Below are 20,518 nucleotides of genomic sequence, written 5' to 3'. Positions count from 1 at the left end.
CTGGGCCTGAAGGTCAAACGGGACATCCCTGTCCCCTTTCCTTCTCACAGGTACGCGCTGCTTTCGCCTTTTCGGCCTGTCGGCAAGTTCAGCCGCGCCTCTGAGCATAACGCGACACGGCGATCCTTACCCTGGCTGGCGCTCCCGTTCTCAGAGGCAGCGCAGAACACCTGCAGCCCCGCTCTGCCGCAGGGAGGCGGCCGACTGCAGGCACAGCGCCCGGCTTTACCTGCCCGAACCACTAAACCCTACGCCGCGGGCGCAGGCTGGGACAGCAGCCGGGACCCGCAACGAGAGGCGGGGGGAACGGCTGCTCCCTCCCGTCTCTCTGTGAGGAGACCCTCCCCGTCCCGCAGGCCGCCGCCGGGACTCCCGTGGTGTCGCCACATTGACCAGAGCCGGGCTCCGCCACCGCGTGGCTCGGTAAACACTACGGGAGCGCGGGCTCCGAGGAGCGGCGGGGCCGGGCCGAGCGCCGCCGCAGTAGGTCGCGCTCGGCGGCGTGGGCCCGCCCTTTGCCCGTCCTCCCACCGCCCTCTCCCGCCCGCCCGGCCTCCTTCCCTCCCTCCCGCCGCCGGCAGGGGAGGCCGGGCCGGCTGGGCCCACGTGCGCGGCGCCCGGAGCCGGTAGAGCGCGGTCACCATGTGTTTCCCCGAGCGAGCCGGCGGCCGGGGCAGCGCCTGAGCGTCCTCTGCCCGCGATGCTGCGGGGCTACGCAACGCGGCCGTCCCCCGTCCCGTCGCCTCCTCCTCCTCCATGAGCACCTCGGCGGCGGCCCCCGTCAGGCTGATGCCCGGCGGGCACCCGGAGCAGGCGGCCACCGCCGCGCCGCCCCCCGCACTTCCCGGCACCCCTGCCGCCGACAGCCTCGCCGCCAAGGTACCCAGCGGCCCGGCGCCCTCCGCCGCCCCTCAGCCGCCGCGCCTGGCGGCTAGCACCGGCGGCCCCCCGGCGGTACGGGTGGTCTCCACCGGGGGCCCACGGCCAGTGGCACCCAAGGGTCCGCCCGCCACCACTCTCCAGTTACCGGCCAACTTCCAGCTGTCCCCAGGTGAGTGAGCCCGTGTCGCGGCTGAGCGGGCATGTCGCTGCCTGGGAGCGGGTCGGGAGGATGGACGGACAGCCACCATGCCCTTGGTGCTAGGGACGAGCCGTAGCGAAAGACGGACGGACGGGCTGACGAGGCAGTCCCCGCTGCGGGAGGGAGTTTTCCGGGGCTGCCCCGAAAGTTTGGGGCGAGTTGCTGTTCTGCACCGAACTTGTGGGAATTGAGGTGTTCGCCTGGCCTTCAGGGCACAGGAGGCGGGAATGGGTGAAGCACTGGGGATGCTTGTGTGGAAGGATGGATCTGGAAGTCTCTGGATTAAGGCAACTTTTTTTACTTTGCTGTATAGCACGAGGAGCAGGAGGACTACGCAAAAAAAAAAAACAGCGGCCAAGTTGCCTTAATTTGTGACTTAGAAAAGACTAAATCGAGGCTTTCGTGGAACTCGGGTGAACGAGTGACGCCGAGAAGTGGGAGCGTGTGTTAAGAGACTGACTGTAAAGTAACTCCTGCTCCCACTGTCAGTCACACGGCTCTTAGGCCCCCTCTAAGCAAGCTGTCCTGTTAGAATCGTTCTCACTGTTAACAGTCAGGTCGATGTGAAGTGTTACTGGAGCAGCAGCAAAGAAAATACTAATGTAGGAATCATGTAGTGCTGATAAAGATGGCTTGATAAGGGCTCCTACCTGCACTATCTCGCCAGAGGAAGAAGGTACTGTCCATTCTAAACTTCCCCGTCAGGCTGTATTTAAATGCCCCCCCCTTTTTTTTTTCCTTACAAAACCCCCCCAAAAAAACTGAGTTTGATTCCACTGGTCTTGTTCTCAGTGTATTGAGACCCAAGATGTAATGTAATCACTTGATTGCCACTTGTTGCTATAATTATTTCTTGCCAGGATGGTGCCTTTGTTGGAGCAATCTGTTGCAATTACTTTCAGGTAGGATTTTGCCTGAAAGGATGACTGGTTTTACATTTCATTCCTGTGCTGCTGGTGCATATTTGCATTTTTGTTTTCGTTTTTTCTTTTATTCTTTCTGTTCTCCCCCCTCCCTTCCCATCTTTATCAAAGACCTGCAGCTCTCAAGGAAATATATAATGCTAATGTAATTAGAAAAATAAATGTTTTTAATCAGTAAGTTTCACTGTAGATTTCCCAGCACTCACATGATGATGCTATAATGTCTGAGTAGTCAGCAGTCAAGGATGAGGCTAAATCCTTGCCAACTTTCCTCTGAAATGAATCGTGATTGAAATATATTAATTCTTTTGTAGTAGGTCTCCCCAGATGTTCATTGTTTCTATCTAATAGTTCATTTTCTGGAATGTATTGGCATTCAGTTAAACATCATTCCATGGGGGTGAATGCTAATGCAAGTTGCTTGTAATTTGGGAACTACAAATTAGCAAAACTTTTGCTTTCTGTAGTAGCTTGGGGCTGATTGCATCAAGGAATGCTGCTGTCATCTGATTTGTATCGTGGCAGTAGGCAAGCATAACAAAAGTAGCGTTACCCCTTGGTTGCATCAGCTTATTTTCCTTTCTCCTGGGACAAGAAGCAAAGTGATCAGACTTTGTATTGGAAGTTCAGAGGTGCTGGTAGTGTGCAGCCTTGTCAATGTAGCTGTACGGAGTTTGCTGCTCCAGAAGGAGCACAGAAGTTGTCATATCTCAAATGGATCAGTGTTTCCGGGAAACCTATCTAAATAATTGTCCTAAGAACAATGTTAAAGTGCATTCTGGCTATAGCAAGCATTAGGATTCCACCTCTGTCTTCTATGTGGATTCAATATGTAATGAATAATCAAATCATTCAGAAATTTAAATGCAAGATGAATAGCATTAAATCTACAAGCAGTAGTCTCCTTAAAAAAAGGAAGTGGAATAAACCAACAAACTTTTAGGCTTGGAAAGTTTTTGTTTCAAATAAACTGCAAAATCTCTAGCCAAGCAGTATAAAATAGAAAAGGGGTAATGCACTTGGCTTTAAAATCATGGCACTGAACCTGGCGCACCTGCTAAGAAAAATGCATATGGAAAGCATCTTCCCCCTGAGTTTCAAAGGGAGGTACTTGAACTAGCTTGTTTGGAGGAAGGCTGGACAGCACTGCCCTTACTGGTCATCCTGAAGTACTCGTGAACGGTTTGTGGCCTGGAGTTTACATTGCCCCTGTGCTTCTACAGGACTGCAGTCTGGGAAGGGAAGGGCATCAAGGAGACTGTGTTTGTGCTTGGAGGGCAGCGAGTCATGGATTTAGACTGTTCTTTCTCTTCCATCTCTACCTCCCCCTCTCTCTTGTCCAGAATAAAGCCAGGAGGGAGGGATGGGAAGGACAGATGACTGGGTATGACTTTTCACTTCCCCGAGCACAGATTGTCCCTCTGCCCAGTACCACTTTACCCAGTTGTGCAGGAAAGATCATTGAGCCTCCCAAGTTCTGCACATCTCGCAGGACCCAGGCTTGCTCATGAGTAACAAAGGTTTTTTGTTACTGTCCTGGGTTCAGCTTTAAGTTATTTTTTTCTCCTTCCTAGTAGCTGGTGCAGTGCTGTGTAGAGGAGATGCTGCCTTTGAACATCAAGCCCATCACCTTCCAGTGTTTTCCTCTACAAAGTGCCGGTTTTCAGCTGAGTAGCCAAATGCTTAGACCAGCTCATCCTCCTTCACGCTGAGGGTATCTCCTGTACCAGCAGTCAGGAGGTGTTAAGTCCAGCCCTGCCTCATGTCGGCCCACCACCAGGGGTTTTAGCACTCAGCAGAACTCCAGCAGGGGACCGTATCCTCATATACAGGGACAAATTGTGCTTTGAAGGTTTGGTTGTGGTATTTTCACCTGGCATGCTGTCAGCTCATAGACTGAATGGTTGGGCTGTATCTTCCTAAATGGAGGGCATTTGTATGATGTACTGAAGGAACTCTTTCTCAGTTGCCCTTTCTGTTGACAAGAACATGACAGTAGCATTTCAGAGGGCTTGTAGCAGTATGTGGTGCTGGCAGTGAGCAGAGTGACATGGTGAGTGCAGTACTGCCTCAGTCCTGAGTTCTGCTCTTTGTGTGGTCTGTGCTGATGCTTGCAAAACTGCAAATGTCTTGTGTCATGGACCATCTGCTTAACAAATTGGGTCTTTGGTTAACTTGAGCTTAATGTTGGGAGCAAAAATGGTTTGGATGTGCTGTAAACAGGAAGAAATAGTTGAAGGCTTAGGAAAGGGAAGGAGTGGCAAGTTTTTGATGGGCCATGACAAATGTCTTTATCTCACCTTGGTGTCTTTGGGTCCTGCACCACTTTGGAGACATGGAAGGTAGAGCAAGAGCATAAAAACACACAGAGAATGTTGTTCCTTGATTTCTTTTTTACTTTTCTTGACTTAGTTTTTTGTCACTTCTCTGTTCTTGCAGCTTTCATTCTGGCCCTGGCCCTGGAATGTCCAGGCAGGCATTCAGAGGCCAATTAGCAGATCTATCTGCTTCTCTTGTGGAGGGATAAAGCAACAAAGGGCTCGACTGAATGCTAGGGATCCACCATTGTTTACCTTAGGATCTGCTTACAGCAGGAAGCTCTTCAAAAAGCATACCTGATCCCGCTGCTGCTACTGTCGGGGCTATGACAGCAGCCGCCAGCGTTCTTCACTGCAGCATCAGCTGCCTCTGCTGCGTGTATTTCTGTTTTATGCTTTCTGTTACTGCTAACACCAATGGGCCTGAGGAATTGTGGGGTCAGCAAAGAGAAGTTGCCCTGTGTCTGCCTTCATTTGCACTAGTAAGCTGGTGCAAGACACAGCTGTTGTATAGTTTCCTCGGCACCTGACTTGGAGGGGGATGGCAACAGGTACAGGTCCTTGGTTTCTGTGTGCAGCTCGGTTATCTTTGGGTGTTTCACCTTGTCCCTGGCAGGTTTTCCACTGCCTACAGCTTATCAAGGCTGATAGTGGGTAACTGCTCAGGAGGCAGAACCGCTGCTTATGGCAGGAGGCCAGGGCTGCATGGCAGGGGGCAGGCAGTTGGCATGCGGACACCTGCAGGTGGGAGGGAGAGGACTGATGTGGGTATCCCAAAGCTGGGGGGGGGGGGTACAGCGCCTAATCTCATCAGGTTTCTCTTAATTGGATATAGAAAGGTTGGTGAACATCTGGATGCTGCTGCCTTCTGCTCTTGAAGTTGGCCTAGTACCTCTCAAGGGCAGTACTCCTCCTCCTCCTCTTCGTGTTGTAGTTATATCTTGGTTGTAAAACCACACAAGGAATTCGTTGTTTTCATATTCCCACTTTGGAATAGGAGGAAATGCTGATTTTAAAATACTGCTTAATTTGTATTATGTTTGAGTAAGTAGGAGGAGGCTATCTAAAGATTTCTTGTTTCAACATGACAAAAAAAGACCCTAGAAAATCCTTCAAGGTCTGCAGTTTCTGGATGTTGATAATATCATGAAGTCTGAACATAATACTTGTTCTGTAGGATGACCAGTAGGAGCTAAATAATACATGGTTGCGACCTTTTATATCCCAATAGCATCTGTTTAGCAGGTTTATACAGATAAATAGATAGATTCTTTGCAAACTTTTCACATTAGGCAACACCAGTCAACTTTATTTACTTATTTCTGAGGAGGGGTCAGTAAAACTTCGTCAGGCTTGAGGAACTAAGTTAAACTTAAAAGTAAGTAAATGTCTTCTGCTGTAAGAAAGCAGAAATTTCAGCTGCCCTGTAGGACTTGATTTTGCTTTCAGGACTGAATGTGTCTAGCAAACCATGCCTTCTTATCATTAAATGCATAGTCCTGTGGGAATTGAGATTTAAATCTTGGCAGAAGTTATAAAGCCAGCTTCTAGATTTACGATTTTCACAAGACCCAGATGCGTTCTTAATAGTGAAGCGCTGAAATAAGGTGCTTAGCAAAATTAATGTTAAATCCTGTTCAGATTTTGCAATCAATTGGAGTGTATTGCAAAAGTTTCCAGCTACAGATTGGTGAATAGTAAACTTTTTTAGTCCTTAGAAGGGAGAGAATGTGAGCCTGAGTTCTGTGGCTTTTGCAATATTTAAAGGACCCCTCAGCTTGTAGAAGTAAAAATGGCATCATCTACATACAAGTGACAGCTGGAAGAAATACTAATTGTATTTCAGCATTCTTTTCCCAGAGATGCTGATAAAGTAGGTAAGCTCAGGAGTTGTCATGTTGAGTAGTTTTCAGTGCCAGATACTTTTTTAAGTTGTCTTAGAGAACCAATTATTTGTCATGCCATGTGGTAGAAATCTGTGCTGTGTTTAGTGGGTAGGATTCGATGTTACAGTTGTGTATGTGAGTGTTGCTGAAAGTTGCAAAGCTTCTGATGACTGTCAAAGATGAGTAATAAGTACGGCCTGAACCACTTAGACAAAAACCCGAAAGCAAATACTTCTTTCCTTAATTGGTTTTGCTTGAAGACAACTTCTATGAAAGCTAACTTCTCTGAAAACTATGATGACTTCAGAAGAAAAATGTATATAATTGCAAAGTGGAAGAGATCACAGTAGATGTTTTTAAGTGGTTTGCTATTCAAATTATCAGGATTAAGATGTGTTCTGCCATCTGGGTCACCTTTTGAACAAAGTCCACTAACTGATCTTTTGCACCAGCATCTTGATAGTCTCTGATCACAACTGAAGCAAGGTAAAAACGGCAGCAGATGGAATATCCTTGATGCTGATGAGAAAATCTAGGCTCTGTTAAGGCTGGACATCTCAGTCATCTTACTGGGGTGATCTGGTGAACTAAGAATGGTCAGGTGTAATGATGGTACTTGGTTTTCATAGCTTGTGTTTGCAGACCTCTTCTAAGTGCATGATTCCAGTTTGGTGGAGGCAGAGGAGATTGCTTTGTTATTAGTACTGGCTGCTCCTAGGAGTTGCCTGGGAAATCAAAGTTCCTTGCGCCAGGTCCAGCTGACTGCTTGGTGGTGTCTTACTTGGCAGTCTGCTTGGGGCAGCTGATGGTGTGTGCTGGAGGGGGTAAGTCTATTCAGACCACCTTCATATATGTGGCTTGCATACTAGCCACTTGATAAATATCACACTATTTTTATGATAGTTTCCACAGTATAAGTGTAGGCAGAAGCTAATGCTTCCATGAAGGTTTTGTGGTCTTCTGCAAGAATTTTTGTTTGCTCCATCCCACTTAGAGCTGGGTGGTAATCAGTGTTAAAATTCAGTGTTAAACACTTGTTTGGCCTCTCCGAAGTAAGTGAAAATCCATCCAAAGTGAGGTGAGTACATATTTCTAGAGGAAATTAAGTGAAATTTAGCCTTCTGCTAGTCCTCATGTGAATACCAAGGAAACAAGTGTTCCATTGCAAAATTAATCTCTATTGAGTTGATTCTCTTCTTATTTAAAGGAGACAGAGATTTAAAGGGGACCGATGTGGTCCTTTATTAGAACTCTAACAAGGCAGCTGTTATGTTTTTAGCATCTGTTGGTTTAAAATCAAGTTTTATGCTACAACACTCTGTAAATTTCAGTTTTCTCTGTAGCAGCTCAGTTTTCTAGAAATGTTACGTGCAAGATGTTAGCATACTTTCTGGTCCTTACGGATATGGCTGCAATGTGCCAAGGATCTAACTTGCTGTTTAAAGAATTTGACTCCAGAGAATACTAGGAGTACACAGGAAACTAGAAGAGGTTGTAGTGTATAGATTCAGTGCCTTTTCCAGTGCACTAAGAATCGTCTTGAAAGTAAGGAAGTGTCACTTTGACTCTTTTGAGGGACTGTTTCGCTTCTATCAGCTCTGCAAATATTTGAAGATCCTTCGTGAGGTAACTTGGGTCCCAGGGAACTTTTAAGTCGGAGCATCTTATCTGTAGACGATCCTGAAATTCTCTGATTATTGGGTAGGAAAGCAACCAAGTCTCAAGTAGCAAAGTTGCAAACCACAAAGATGAGGTGGGGAAACGCTGATGGGAAATGATCCCAATTGCTGAAAGACGTGGCCCAAGGACAAGAGCTAGATGTTTTCACAGTATCAAGCAAGACTCTGCGCTGTGGAACACATTGGACAGGAATCCCATGTGCCTACACACAATAAAACCAAAACCTCTTGGGATTTGAGTGTAATAAATATACTTTGAGTTCGAATAGAAACAGTAGTGCCATCTTGGAACTATGCCTAGAAAACATCTATGACCTGTCAGTTACTTACAGCCCCTTCAAGAATCAATGCAATGTCCAGATTTTCTTTAGATGGTTTGTATGGACATCTGTTGTTTGCTATAAATAAAAGGTATATTACCTTGCAACTGGGACAGTTGTATTTTTGCACAAGAGTCCTACTGTAACTGTAAAATTGTGTGGATATAAATATATTCTCAAGTAATGAAGCTCAATTGTGTGCAGTCAAGGAGAGCTGAAACAGGGGCCTGTATTCTGTGAAAAGGCATCAGCATTATGGGGGCCCAATTGCTAGTCTGTTAAATAGAGATACTCATCTGGGCACCAAAATGCATTGGTGAACAGCTAGCCTTTAACAGCTTGGATAAAACTTAGTGGTGAAGCAGCGTGTGAAACTTTACTTCAGACCTTTGCATTTTTAGCACTTAGTATCTAGTTCCTGGAGGAAGGGAGGGAGAGGAGACATTGTTTATGCTCTTCAGAAAGATGCATGGTGTCCATTATTCCAAACTATGTGAAACAATAGGTTATCAGACTCTGTTCCATCCTGCCTAGAAGAGATACCATCATTCCTTTCCTGGCTTCCTGTATTTGACAAGGCTGTGTCTGTACTGGATTTTTCAGAAGCTGGTGCCCAGAACCTTGCTAGAGAAAGGTTGGAGTTCCTGGAGACTTCCCTGGGGCTGTGTGCCCCTTAAGCTGTTAGTGCGACAGAGCTGTGGTGTGGGTTTGAATAGCTGCTCACAGCAACCCAGGCAATCTGGGGGACATTAATGCTAGTGAAACAGTGCTATCAACTGGACAGTGATGCCTGTGGTTAGGGCTAGTTAGTCCCTGGCTGGTGCAACCTTAAAAGTTTCAGTCAGAGTCTACAAGAATCTGCAATGTAGTGTTTATGCAGTTGGGAAAGATGCAATCAACTTCTTTAATGAACTTGTGGGGATAACATTGTATTGCATTTTACTTAGGTTGTCTATGTTCTGTTGTGGCATGAAAACATACTGGGATTATGCCTTTTGAACTTTTCTTCTGACCTGGAAATTAGTGAACTACATGTCTTGGGGAGAACAAGGTGCCTTTCACTGGAACTCAGAATTGGGCATCTCATTTGTGAGACTACGATATCTACATGCTAGATAGTCAAAGACCTGTTAATACAAAACTTTCCCTAGAACAGAGGAAAAGAGCACAGAGGGTGATTTCTGAGATATGTCCATACTTTGTCTGAAAACATGCAGCCCAAACATGTTAGAGAGATTATGCAAGTAATGTAAAAGTTAAGTCACTTCAGTGTCAAACTTTCCTATTGTGTCTTTCACAGTATTTCATTAACGCATTCTGCCTCTTTAGCAGTCAGTCTACAACAAAACACCACCTTGATATGATCACTGCCTAAACACTCTGGGTCTCTAATAGTGTCCAGTCTGGGTCTGTCTTATTCAGCCCTGTACTGTGTTTTTGTAGCTTTAAGTGATGTGTTCTGTGGGGCTCAATAAATGGGGTTGAAGAAGGAAAAATGCTTTTTTTTATTTTTTTTTTAAGAATGCCTTTAGTTGGGTTAAGAAACTTAAAAACCAATATTCCTTTCTACTTGCCATTTAGTTTCCTGCTAAAACATCCCCTTTAAAGCTTGGTCTTACTTTGTAACTGCCTTAAAAGCTATCCCTTTATTTTCAGTAGTTTATTGAAAGAATGAGATTTGTTTAGGAACAGAGGGCACTGAAACATTACTGTTGTAAAACGTTTTTGCTGTTCACTTACCATTTTGGGACCTGAAAGTCTCATTTAGCCCTGTATTTGTAATTGGAGTTAAAGTGTTGGCTACATACCTGATGCAGGCACCCCTTGTTTTGAAATAAGCTAAATTTTATCCTTCTTTGAAAGTGGCTGTTGTAACTTGTGTTCTCTTAAAATGGGTTGTATCTAATGCAGTTAGTTCTTGCTTGTACTTTATTTTAGGAGCAAGAGGCTTATTTTTGTTTCCTCGTGTTGCTCCCCAGCCAGCAGTTCTGAAGGGCTGTTGTGTTGAGCAGTTTTGTTGGAAACCATGTAATCGAAGTCATGGCTTAACTCTACAACTCAGCTTCATGTGTAACATGTGGTCTATCTCCACTGGAGCACACCTGCTGTCTGGCTCATCTTGGGAGATTCCTTCTGGATGTTCCCCTTCAGAAACAGCCTCAGGCTTGTCTTATGTGGTGAAAGTTGTCCTTATGTGGGATGCTTGGTGTTCAGTGCTGATAGATGAAACCCTGAGCTTTGGTTGGCAGCGCAGCTTACATTAACAATAGTGTGGTTTCCTTGACACCATTCCCTGAACTACAGTGAAGCCCGTGCACGTGGCCTTATGTTCAATGACATAAACTGATCTCTGCCATGATCCCACAGCATCTTGTTCATGTCTCTGGTGAATTTTTGGTTCTCTCTCTGTAGTTGCGATGAAGAGGTATCTGGAAGCTGCTGCTCCTTCTAACCTCTGTTTCTTGATTCCAGGTTGAATGCTAAACACAGCTACAGCTTAGAAAATTTGAAGTGTATTCTAACCAAGTTCTGAAAAAGCTGGATTTCCTTATTGGTGGTACTGGGACAACAAAAAACTCATAGTTGAGGTATCTCAGGTTTGAACAGCAAATAGAATTTTAATAGAAGGCCTCTGGTTTTCCTTGGCACACACTATTGGCATGCCTGGGAAGAGGCTATTGTAGGTTGTGGCTGCCTGAGCTTTGCAGGAATGATGCTGGGCACTCTTTCTGGAGGCATGGTTCCTGGAGCTCCTGTTCCAGGAGGTCAGGTCACTGGGGAGAAAGGGCATAGGTCTGTGAGACCTCTTTAAGGTATGAAGCTATAGCGTGGCTGCTCTTGAGTAACTCTGGAGCAAGCTGAGCTGGGGTTTGGTTATCAGTTCCTTCCCCTTCAGACTTGCTGAAGGAAAGTGTGCAGGGAACAAAGGGCTGAAATAGCTGATTTTAGTTTAACTGTCCTGTCTGGCAGTCAGGAGAAAGAAATAACTTTCCAAAGGATTTTTTTTTCTTGGCAGGATAGGCAGAATATACCCAGAGGCAGAAGTCTCAATTCATTTTAAAAAGGGCTGTTTGTTAATCTGCGAGACACCAGAGTCCTCCAGCAAAACATGCAAGAACTCATCCCTGCTGGTAACCAGTCACTTTAGGTTTTCTGTTTGTGACTGGAAAATGGGAAGAGCCTTGTAGCCTTACTCTTACTATCAAAGTGCATAATTGATAAGAAAGTCTTTCCTGTTCTCTGAAAGAACTTTGGTAAAACCATCTTTCTTGGAAGTATTGCCTGAAAGAGGGCACCTTTGGGTGTTATGAAGATGCCTCAGTGCTGTTCAGTAACTACAGTTAGTGCTGATATTTTGGTCAGAGATTGCAGATACTTTTTCTGGTTTTAAATTCTGTGCTGAGTGGTGTTACCTGAAACTTCATTGTTTCAGTTGTTCAGAAGTCAGTCCTAATCCTCATTTTGCTGCAGAGTTGCAGTGACTGCAAGACCTGATCTGTTTTCACTTTTAGTTTGCCAAAAATTGCTTTCTAGTGAATGTAACAGCTCTTGATAAGAAATATTATCTTTTCCTTCCTCCCCCCCCCCCCCCCCCCCCCCCAAGTGAAGAATGTGGATTCTTGCACTTATCTTCATTTCTGGTAGCTGCATGGGTCTGTTTATGTGACCTTTTTATTGATAACCTCAAGGTTACCGTCACCTGTTGTTCCCTCTTTCAAAGTTGTGCAGATGTATGTGGTGTATAAGACTTCAGACATTGAGTTTGAATACCATGGATCCTTTTCTTCTGGCAGAAGACACTTCCCGTGTCTCCTCTTCGAGTCTGCACTACTGACTTCAGTGTCGGGTTGTTGCTTTTGTTTCAAGGCAGAAAGGGTGTATCAAAAGATTGGCAGTATTTTTAAGTCATGAAAGTATACATAAATTATGGCAACCAGAAGTAAAAAAATAAATGCCGTTCTCAACAGCTTTCAAACTGTTTCAGACAATCCATGTGCCAGTTTACTGTCACTTCATGACAGTAGGTTGTAACTGTCCAGAATCGTGTTTCATGCTTGAAGTAATGTCTTGTGGCTCTTCACTGTACAAATCTGTAGCTATGACAGCCATTTCAAATTTGTTTTCAGCTTTATTTGTGCTAGCATCAGGAATTTACAGTATTAAGCCTACAAAAGCCAGTTAGTAGATTACTATGATGCTGGGTTTGTTGATTTTGTGAGTTGTATTTTTGCTAGCTGTCAGAAGAGCTGCTGACATGGAAAGGCTACCAGCATATTAAAAATTCTGCCTGTCATGGTTAAGCCGAACCCAGGACACTGCCAAATGGAACAGATATAGGGAAATTAATGTTTGTTCCAAGTGGAACAGGTTCTTACCATAACTTACATGGAAGTAGACAGGTATCATCTCAGTCATATATTCCAATCAAGGCTATAACCACTGGAGTGGCCTTAGGTAACTTCTGTGGATGCTTGCACCAAGAACAAGCCTAAAGTTTTTTTACAGTGTTCTGGTGAAGTATGGATGTCCTTACATTGACTAATCCTGTTACTAGGAGGAAAGTTGATTTCTATTTCAGGGTACAGTGCTGTTGGTGATGTTCAAATGTAAGGGACTGCTGGGACTTGTTAATAGTTTAGTGGTTGTTTTTTGTTTACTTTTGTTTTTTGAGATGTTCATGAATTTGCATGTGAACTGTATTGTATTTGTATAAGCTTGCTAGCTGTATTGCCCTTGAGCCAATTTTGTCAAGGAAATTCTCCCCCATTCAAGTGACTGAAGGATGGGATACTCTTCAGGCAGAGTCTCCATCTCTGCCAAATGTTACCTGAAACTTCTGAAGAGTTTCAACTAAGAGCAGGAAAAAAGCTCCAACCCTTATAACCGAGTTGACTGGCAATGATGCTGTTTCTGGTATGCAGTACAATTCAGATAAGTAGAAGTTGTGCAGTTGTACTTTTGACAGCTTGGCTTAAAAAACAAATTTAATGAGTAGTGACAAAATAGCCAGATATCTGAAAGCAAACCACTTAATGCATTCCAAATCTCTAAGGGAATTAAATGATAAACTTATATGTGCCCTCTCAAAGAGTAGAGCTAGCAATGACATTTTTAAGCAAGTTTAGGAAAGAAAAGCCTTAAACCTCCAGTAGCAACATTCTGCCATCCTGAATGTAGACCTACAGAGAAAAGCTATTGCTATCAAAATGTGTGGTAACGTCAGCTCTCTTCTCTTAGAATCTACATGAGCGTGTAAAGTGAACAAGGAAAAAACTGCCCTTTTTCTGATGATGAGTCATATGCCACAAATCACTGAATAAGATGGCATGAAAAGAGAATTAGAAATCTGATCTGTTTTCTGTGATTACAGTTATTCATTTATTAAATTAGAAGATCCATCTGTACCTGAATATAGTTACAGTCAAGACTTCAGTGGAGGAGGAGAAAGCTGAGTTGTCAGATGGAGTAACAGGATTTTTTCTGCGTATGCAACTGTCTTGTGCATCTGCCCCATCTAGTAAAAGCTGCTTGAGAAAGGAAGGAATGTCTAGATGCTGCTCTTGCAGTCTCAGTTTCTGTGTGCTATGTAAATGGCAATATGTTGATGTTAGAGTTTTAGACCATATTTTGTGTTGTCTTGCAATAATCCTCTTATGTTTTTAGATGTGGAGGATGAAAAGCTGTTTCTAAGCATGTGGTTATAGCTTGATCTTTTTTCTTTTTAAACAGAACCCAACTTGCAGAGCTTGTGGCTTTTCCTGTTGCATTCATTTAAACTTAGACAGAAGCAGTGTTATAATCTGTATTGTACAGAATGTTTTGACAGCTTCCAGACTAACCACGTGGTAAAAAGACTATTTCATTGATGCAGCCTTGTTTTACGCTAGGCAAGATCGTGCGTGTGCATGGGAGATCTGGTTTGTTTTTTATTTTTCAGATACTGGATAACTCATAAGAAAGTTTAATAAAGCCTTTAAGTGAGGTGTTAGAGGATGGTGGTTTTAGTGGTGGACTCTGCAGCAGCTGCTGTTGAAGGTAAAGGAGATGTGAGGCACCAGCAAAGGTAGGATGCAATGTAGCTGCTCCCTTGAAGGATCTGAAGCCCTTCAGACCGGGGACCAGCTGGCATTTTGTGTTTGCGATCCTGATGAAACTCTGGATTTTCCAGTAGCCCTTAGGGGAGGAGGAGGCATGGGTAGCTGAATGGTTTCCAAACGCATGGAACATGGGACTGTGTTGTGGCATCTGACTGATTCTCATTAAGGTGGTTTTCACTTGAAAGCTTTAGTAGAAATGTTCATTATTTATCTGTTTAACTGCTTATCATTATAGCTGATGGGGTATGAGAAAGGTGGTAAGAGTTGAATCATGATGGGCTGACACTGCTGTAGGTTTGAAAGGAAAACAAGGAAGGAAACAAGGCAGAAGTCTCTTTCCCCTTCCCCCCCCCCCTTTTTTTTCTTTTTTCTCTTTCCTGTTGGAATCTCCCTATTTGGTTGTAAGCTGGTTTGATTAAAAACATTCATTTTAATGCTTCTGAACAGACCCTTAACAGAGGGACAGCTTCAAATATGGCCTTGGCTTTAACTGGATACCTCTACTCTCTGACTGATGGGGATTGTCTTGATACAGGCAGGTGCACTGGTACTAATCAGGCTTCAGTTCCCATTGCAGGTTTTCTCTAAATCGTATCTTCACCAGCTATGTGCCTAGATGTTCAGAAAGTAAAAATGTGTAGAGGCAGCCAAGTATGATAGTGGTGATGAATTTTGCAGGTTGAAGAACAGCTTAAAGGAGTTGCTGTTAAAGTAATTGCCGAGTGTGTGGGGTTTGTCTGTCTTTTTAATGTCCAGGATATCTTTTTGACTCAAATGATGCACTTTGCATCTTGTATGCATATAGTGTTTTGATGTGGCTGTCTAGTTAAGTTTTTCTCTTGACTTTAAGAATTGTTTTCTGTCATAAAATGCAGAGTAAAGCTGATGTATGCTTAGCTCTTACATATCTTGGCAGCTGTTCCTTGGAGTAAGAAAATAAATATTACATTACCTTATCAGTGTGGTCTAGTTATTTCTTCCACAGAAGCATAGGAAAGCCATAATACTGCTTAATTTTTAACAGTCTGGATGTTTTTCTCCAACAGGAACAGTTCTTATCAGAAGCAGTAGTGGCCAGCTAATGCTAGTGTCTCAACAAGCAATAGCACAAGCACAGAATCAGCCACAAAATAACACAAGTGTGAGACCATCTGTACCGACCACCACACCTGCAATCAGAATATGTGCTGTACAGGTAACTGCTCTTATAGCTTTAATTTGATGTAGCTGTATGTTATGTAGTTACAACAGGGTTTGCAAAGAAGTTAGGGAGGGCTAAATAAGCATTTGAACACTTTCTGAGCAGCATGATGGTGTTTGGTTTTGCACATAAGCATCACCATGTACTTTGCTTTCTCAGTTTTAAAAAAATCCTGCTGGCCATTACATATGGTATAGTTCAAATTAAGGAGTGCCTCACTGATGATGATGACGATATAAAGGGTTTTAAGAAAAAAACTCGCCACTTCCTCCCCTCATGTCCCCCCCCCCCCCAAAAAAAAACCCAAACCACCACAACAAAAATAAACCCCACCCAACCCCAAATGAAAAAAAACACTGCTTGAATGGTTACTGTTAATAACTGCAGCCTTGCAGTTCTCTGGTTGGATGCTTCTGTAAAGCTAAGTGGAACTGAGGACCTTTTCCATGTCCCCAGGATGTGCCTCCTTCCCTGAGCTCTGATGGCTGTTTACTTTCACCTCTTCTAATGTGGTCAGCACGTAAGAGTGGGTACAAAAATGTGACTATCTGCATATTTCTTGCCAATATGCTCATCCTTTAACTGTTTTATTCTGATTAGGCATTATGTCTAAATGCCTCTGCATCAGTTCTTGAGTATTAAACTGGTAGACAGACAGCTTCGTTGAAAGTAATTAAACTATATGGACTATGTGAGTGATGCCTATTGTTACGGTAGGAGTAGGTGTCTTGGTTTATATTGGACAAGAGCAGATATTAACTTCAATGTCAGTTTTGTCACTGATTTGTCTGACAGCTGTTCCCTTCACATGTATAATTATTTTTTTCTTAATTATTTTTGAGAACTCTGCTACCCAGTTACTAAAGAAAGTAGCAGCTACTTCTGTGAAAACAGTATCTCAGACAACAAATGCTGTGGCTTCTACTGTTCAGCCACTTGCTGTAATACAGGTAGGTGGCAATCTTTATAATGTGGTGGAATAAGTGAGAGAACTGAAGAAGATACAGATGCATTCTTGTTATTTCTTACTCTAATCAGTTTTTCAGTAAGCTTGATAACTTCTGTCCTCACAATAAATTATTTCCTGAATGTCTTTTTTAAATGCGTAATTTTATTATGCTTCTGCCGGTGTATGTCAGATCATTTCATCTCACTATAGTAAAAAACCACATGAACAATGGATAGAATAGATAGTTCAGAGAGCCATTTCCAGTGCTTTTGTACCCTGTGACAGAGCTCCTTCAAGCTGAAGCCTTTCTGGGAAATGGAGAATTCCTAATGCTCTCTGTTGGCATTCCCTGATTCCTTAGGGGGAAAAAAAAGTATACCTAAGATGATGTTGGGTGGAAAATGAGCTGTCTGCACCATTCAAGCTGTTTTTCATATGTAGGGTTCTTTTTTTCCTCTCGTTAAAAACTGAAGGAAGGTCATAACTGAAGACCTCTGTTCTCCAATTGAGTTTGGTAGACAGATTCCACAAATATGACTGTGAATAGACAGTCTCATTTCCTAGGTTTTATTTCTGTTTTTCCAGAGAAAAATGTTGTAGGACTCTTTTGAAGAAGCTCTTGCTACCTGAAGGGTATGAGAATTTCAGATACAGTTCGTCCCCTGTTCTTGGGGACCAGAGTTCTGGATAAATATGTGTGATGAAAAGAAAACTACTTCTTTCTGCAGCTGAAGTTTTCTGTTCTTATCGTAATCTGGCAGTGAAATTGGGAAGAAGTCTGGCTTGTAAATACATTTTGTGAGCACAAGCTTGACGAAGACAAGCCTGCAGCTGTTGACCAAGCACTCAGTAAATGAGCAGGGTCAGTCATTAAAAAAAAACCTTGCTGGATGTATGCTCTCGACCTTGAGGGTATTTGAATTATTGGGGGATATGTTTCCTGACAGTGGTAACTAGCAGTCTGACTTAAAAATTCATCATCCTGCTGTTCTTCTTACCAGCAACTGAAAGTTACTCACAGCTCTGATCTTTTTTCTTCTCACTACAGGTGGATAATGCTGGGGCTAGAGGGGAAAACTTAGATGCCTCTTAATACATTTTCTATTTTGCTTAGAATGGAAACAACATATGCTTTGTGTCTAAGAACAGTAATGGATAACCCTTACCCAGTTTTATTTTTGAATACTAGCTTGCAAACCATGTGCTTGCGATCTATGCATAGAGATCTTCAGGATATAAAAGCAAGTCATCAGCTATACTACCCTTGCACTGCGTAGAAGAGGCGAAGTTCATCCATCATCTAATGGGTGAATCTGCCTGCATCTTCACACTCTTGTGTGGATAAGATTTGAGATTCATCATGCTATTAACTTTTCCCTTTTTAACTTATATCTGCCTTTGACTTGGTTCTTCTATACTTTCTTAGTTCATTTTTAATGTAACCAGTTTTAGTTGTGTTCTTCTGAGATATTTAAAGAGGTAGACATGGAGTAAGTAGAATAAGCTATACCTTTTTCTGTTGTAGAAACTGAAAGACTTCTAATGAGCCATGGGGCTGGATTTAAATAGCAGGAATGATGACTGTAGGAAAAATTAATTGCGCTGTTTTGTTTGGAGTGGCTTCCTTGGAGCCCCTCTGTTTTGCAGAGGATTGTAAAGCCCTCTGTACAACCTCCTTGCACAATAAAGAGTAAATAGGTGCAGTATGGAGATATATCACCATTACAGGGTCACTTCACTCCTCATGCTGGGATGGACAAGAGAAGAGTGATGGCAAGGGAATCTCTGCATAAGGTTGCAGGAACCTTAGTCTGGGGAAGGGAGAGCCTGGGGGTCTGATTTCCTTGGCAGTGATTCATTTATCAGTCCAAAAAGAATTTGCTGATGTTAATTGTGACAGATTTTTTGAGGTCACTAGGCGAGGAGTGTTGGTGCGGAAGCACCATGTCATCACAAAAAGTGGGAGACACCGGAGAGGAAATTATCCTTGGCTTGGTTGTGTATCTCCTCTGTGAAGTACTAATTGGAACACTACCATCTGCAAACCTCTTGTCTAGTTGCTGACTCCAGGATTATTCTCCTCATCTACAAAAACATTTCTGTTTTTTGACATTCCTCAATGTTTAAGCTCTGAGGTTAGACAAAATACCTGCACATTTTTATTTTTTACCTTCTTCCCAGATGGAGTAACTAAGCTGCAAAGTATCTAATTAGGATCACGCTGGGGCACTTTTATTTAGATGCAGAGCATTTCTTCTCTTGAAACGACTTCAAAATATGCAGGATTAATGCCATTTTTTGTGGTGACTATTTCTCTGTTGTTCAACGTGAGAATGAGAGTTGTCAGTAGTGAAAAAGGCTAAGGGCAGATGACAGAAGTTAATTCCCATATACTCATCTTCCTGGGAAAAAGATCCAGCAGACTTCCTGTTGTTCCCTCCCTCAGTTGATAAAATGCCGTTCTGGTCTTGATGTGTAAACATGCTGGAATTTGCAAGAGATCAGCTCCTGCGAACCTCATGTTTTCGACTTCTAAATGCCCAGGGCATTGCAGCTTGGCAGATCTGTGCTCTGTCCCCTTCCGTCTTCCTCCCATCCATCTGTTTGTGGGATTCTCGTGCCCAGTTTTCCTCCCTGTGGTCTTAGCGCTGTTGAGCCTCATCCTTGGAAGAGGCAGTGGTGGCAAAGATCCTGCAGAGAGCTATTAAAGTGTTACCAACAGTGGGAGCCTAAGCTGGAATGCTTTCTGGTAGCTGCCTGCTTCTTTCATGTCAAGCTGGCAGCAGTGTGGGGAGGGGGGACACCCACCCAGGAAAAATATAATTTATAAATAAATCAATAAAGTGACAGTGTTGTGGTTTAGCTTTATATGTTTGTTTGTTAATTCTCCCTATCCTGAAAGACTTAAATGCCCTTTGATATTCTACATGATGTCTGTCCTGCTCTGATTGCTTTTTGTTTTATCCATGGTAAGGGTGTTAAGCACTTATGTTACTGTTTTATCATTAATGCAATTAGCAAGTAATAATTTGTGACTGTTGCACTAAACTGGGGCATTTAAATGTGTTAAGAGTCAGTGAAAGCAATTGTGTTGTGCAGATCTCAATCTAGAATTTCACCTACAAACCCAGACTTTTCCTTTCTCTTGAGAAGATTGGAGGGAAAACAGCACCCAGCTTCAGGTTTCAAATGCTAACCTGAAACTCTTGCTTTTCTGTAAGCTGCAGGTTCAGTCTGGCTTTTTAGTGTTCAAGTTGAGAAATCAAAAGTAGTAGGTGTTGTAGAGGCAAAATCTTTTACTCATTGTATTCTGTTGTATCAGAAGAACTGTATTGGGGTTTTTGGGGTGTGAGTTGGTGTAATTTTTTTTTTTTTTTTAATTTTTTTTATTTCTTTAAAATCTGAAGTAGAAACACTTCAGTTTAGTAGATTTTCTTCTGGAAAATACTACTTAGTCTGATTTGCAAAGGTGAGAGGCAATTTTGTTCATGTTTTTTCCTAAACCTTTGTTACTCCTGTTGCTGGAGCTTCTGAATCTGTTGGTAAATTCTAATGAGATTTTAAAAAGAGTTCCCTACATAACTGAATTTTGTGGGGAATTATGTCTGGGCAGAGGAGAGAGATCCAAATTGCTGGCTGCAAAGAAAAGCAGGAAGAACTGGTTAGGTGCATTTGCTCACCTGGCTGCTTTTGCTGGAACAATGCATCCTTCCAAAGTGGACATGATGCCTTTTGCCTACTGTGCATGTGGTAGGAAGAGTAAGGGATATTGCAATTAGGAGGGAAACTGTAGGGGAAGAGGGGAAGATAAATAATCACTAAAGATTGTATTTTTCTTCAGAGTATAATCACCTGGCTTAGCATTGTCCAAAATTCATTAGTCTTAGAATGCAGGAGCCTGGCAAAGTTAGTACATTGGTTTCTGCAATACAACTTTACTTTTCTCACTGCACTTGGAAGTTGCAGGCGATACTTCAGTCTGAGTGAGCCTTTGCTGTTTTTTCTCCCTGCTCTTAATTTAAAAACAAAATTATGGCTGTGGAGGTTCAGTCACTTCCTGTAT

At 43.1% G+C, this 20,518-nt stretch overlaps 1 protein-coding gene across 2 annotated transcripts in view; it reads left to right on the top strand.

The window, feature by feature from the left end:
• Positions 1-543: 543 nt before the first annotated feature.
• The window catches only part of TAF4B (TATA-box binding protein associated factor 4b), a 72,232-nt gene continuing 52,257 nt past the window's right edge, over positions 544-20,518 (top strand). For both annotated transcript variants that reach the window (XM_062632810.1, XM_062632809.1), the window contains exons 1-3: positions 544-1,051; positions 15,352-15,500; positions 16,349-16,456. In XM_062632810.1, the coding sequence (XP_062488794.1) occupies positions 757-1,051; positions 15,352-15,500; positions 16,349-16,456 (552 nt within the window). In that variant the 5' untranslated portion in view covers positions 544-756. The remainder of the gene's footprint in view (positions 1,052-15,351; positions 15,501-16,348; positions 16,457-20,518) is intronic.

Source organism: Pezoporus occidentalis, unplaced genomic scaffold (assembly GCF_034315485.1).
Source record: "Pezoporus occidentalis ecotype Australia unplaced genomic scaffold, CSIRO_AGI_Poc_V1 ctg4, whole genome shotgun sequence".
In the NCBI taxonomy this organism is placed as follows: Eukaryota; Metazoa; Chordata; class Aves; order Psittaciformes; family Psittacidae; genus Pezoporus; species Pezoporus occidentalis.
This window is presented reverse-complemented; position numbering and strand designations above follow the sequence as displayed.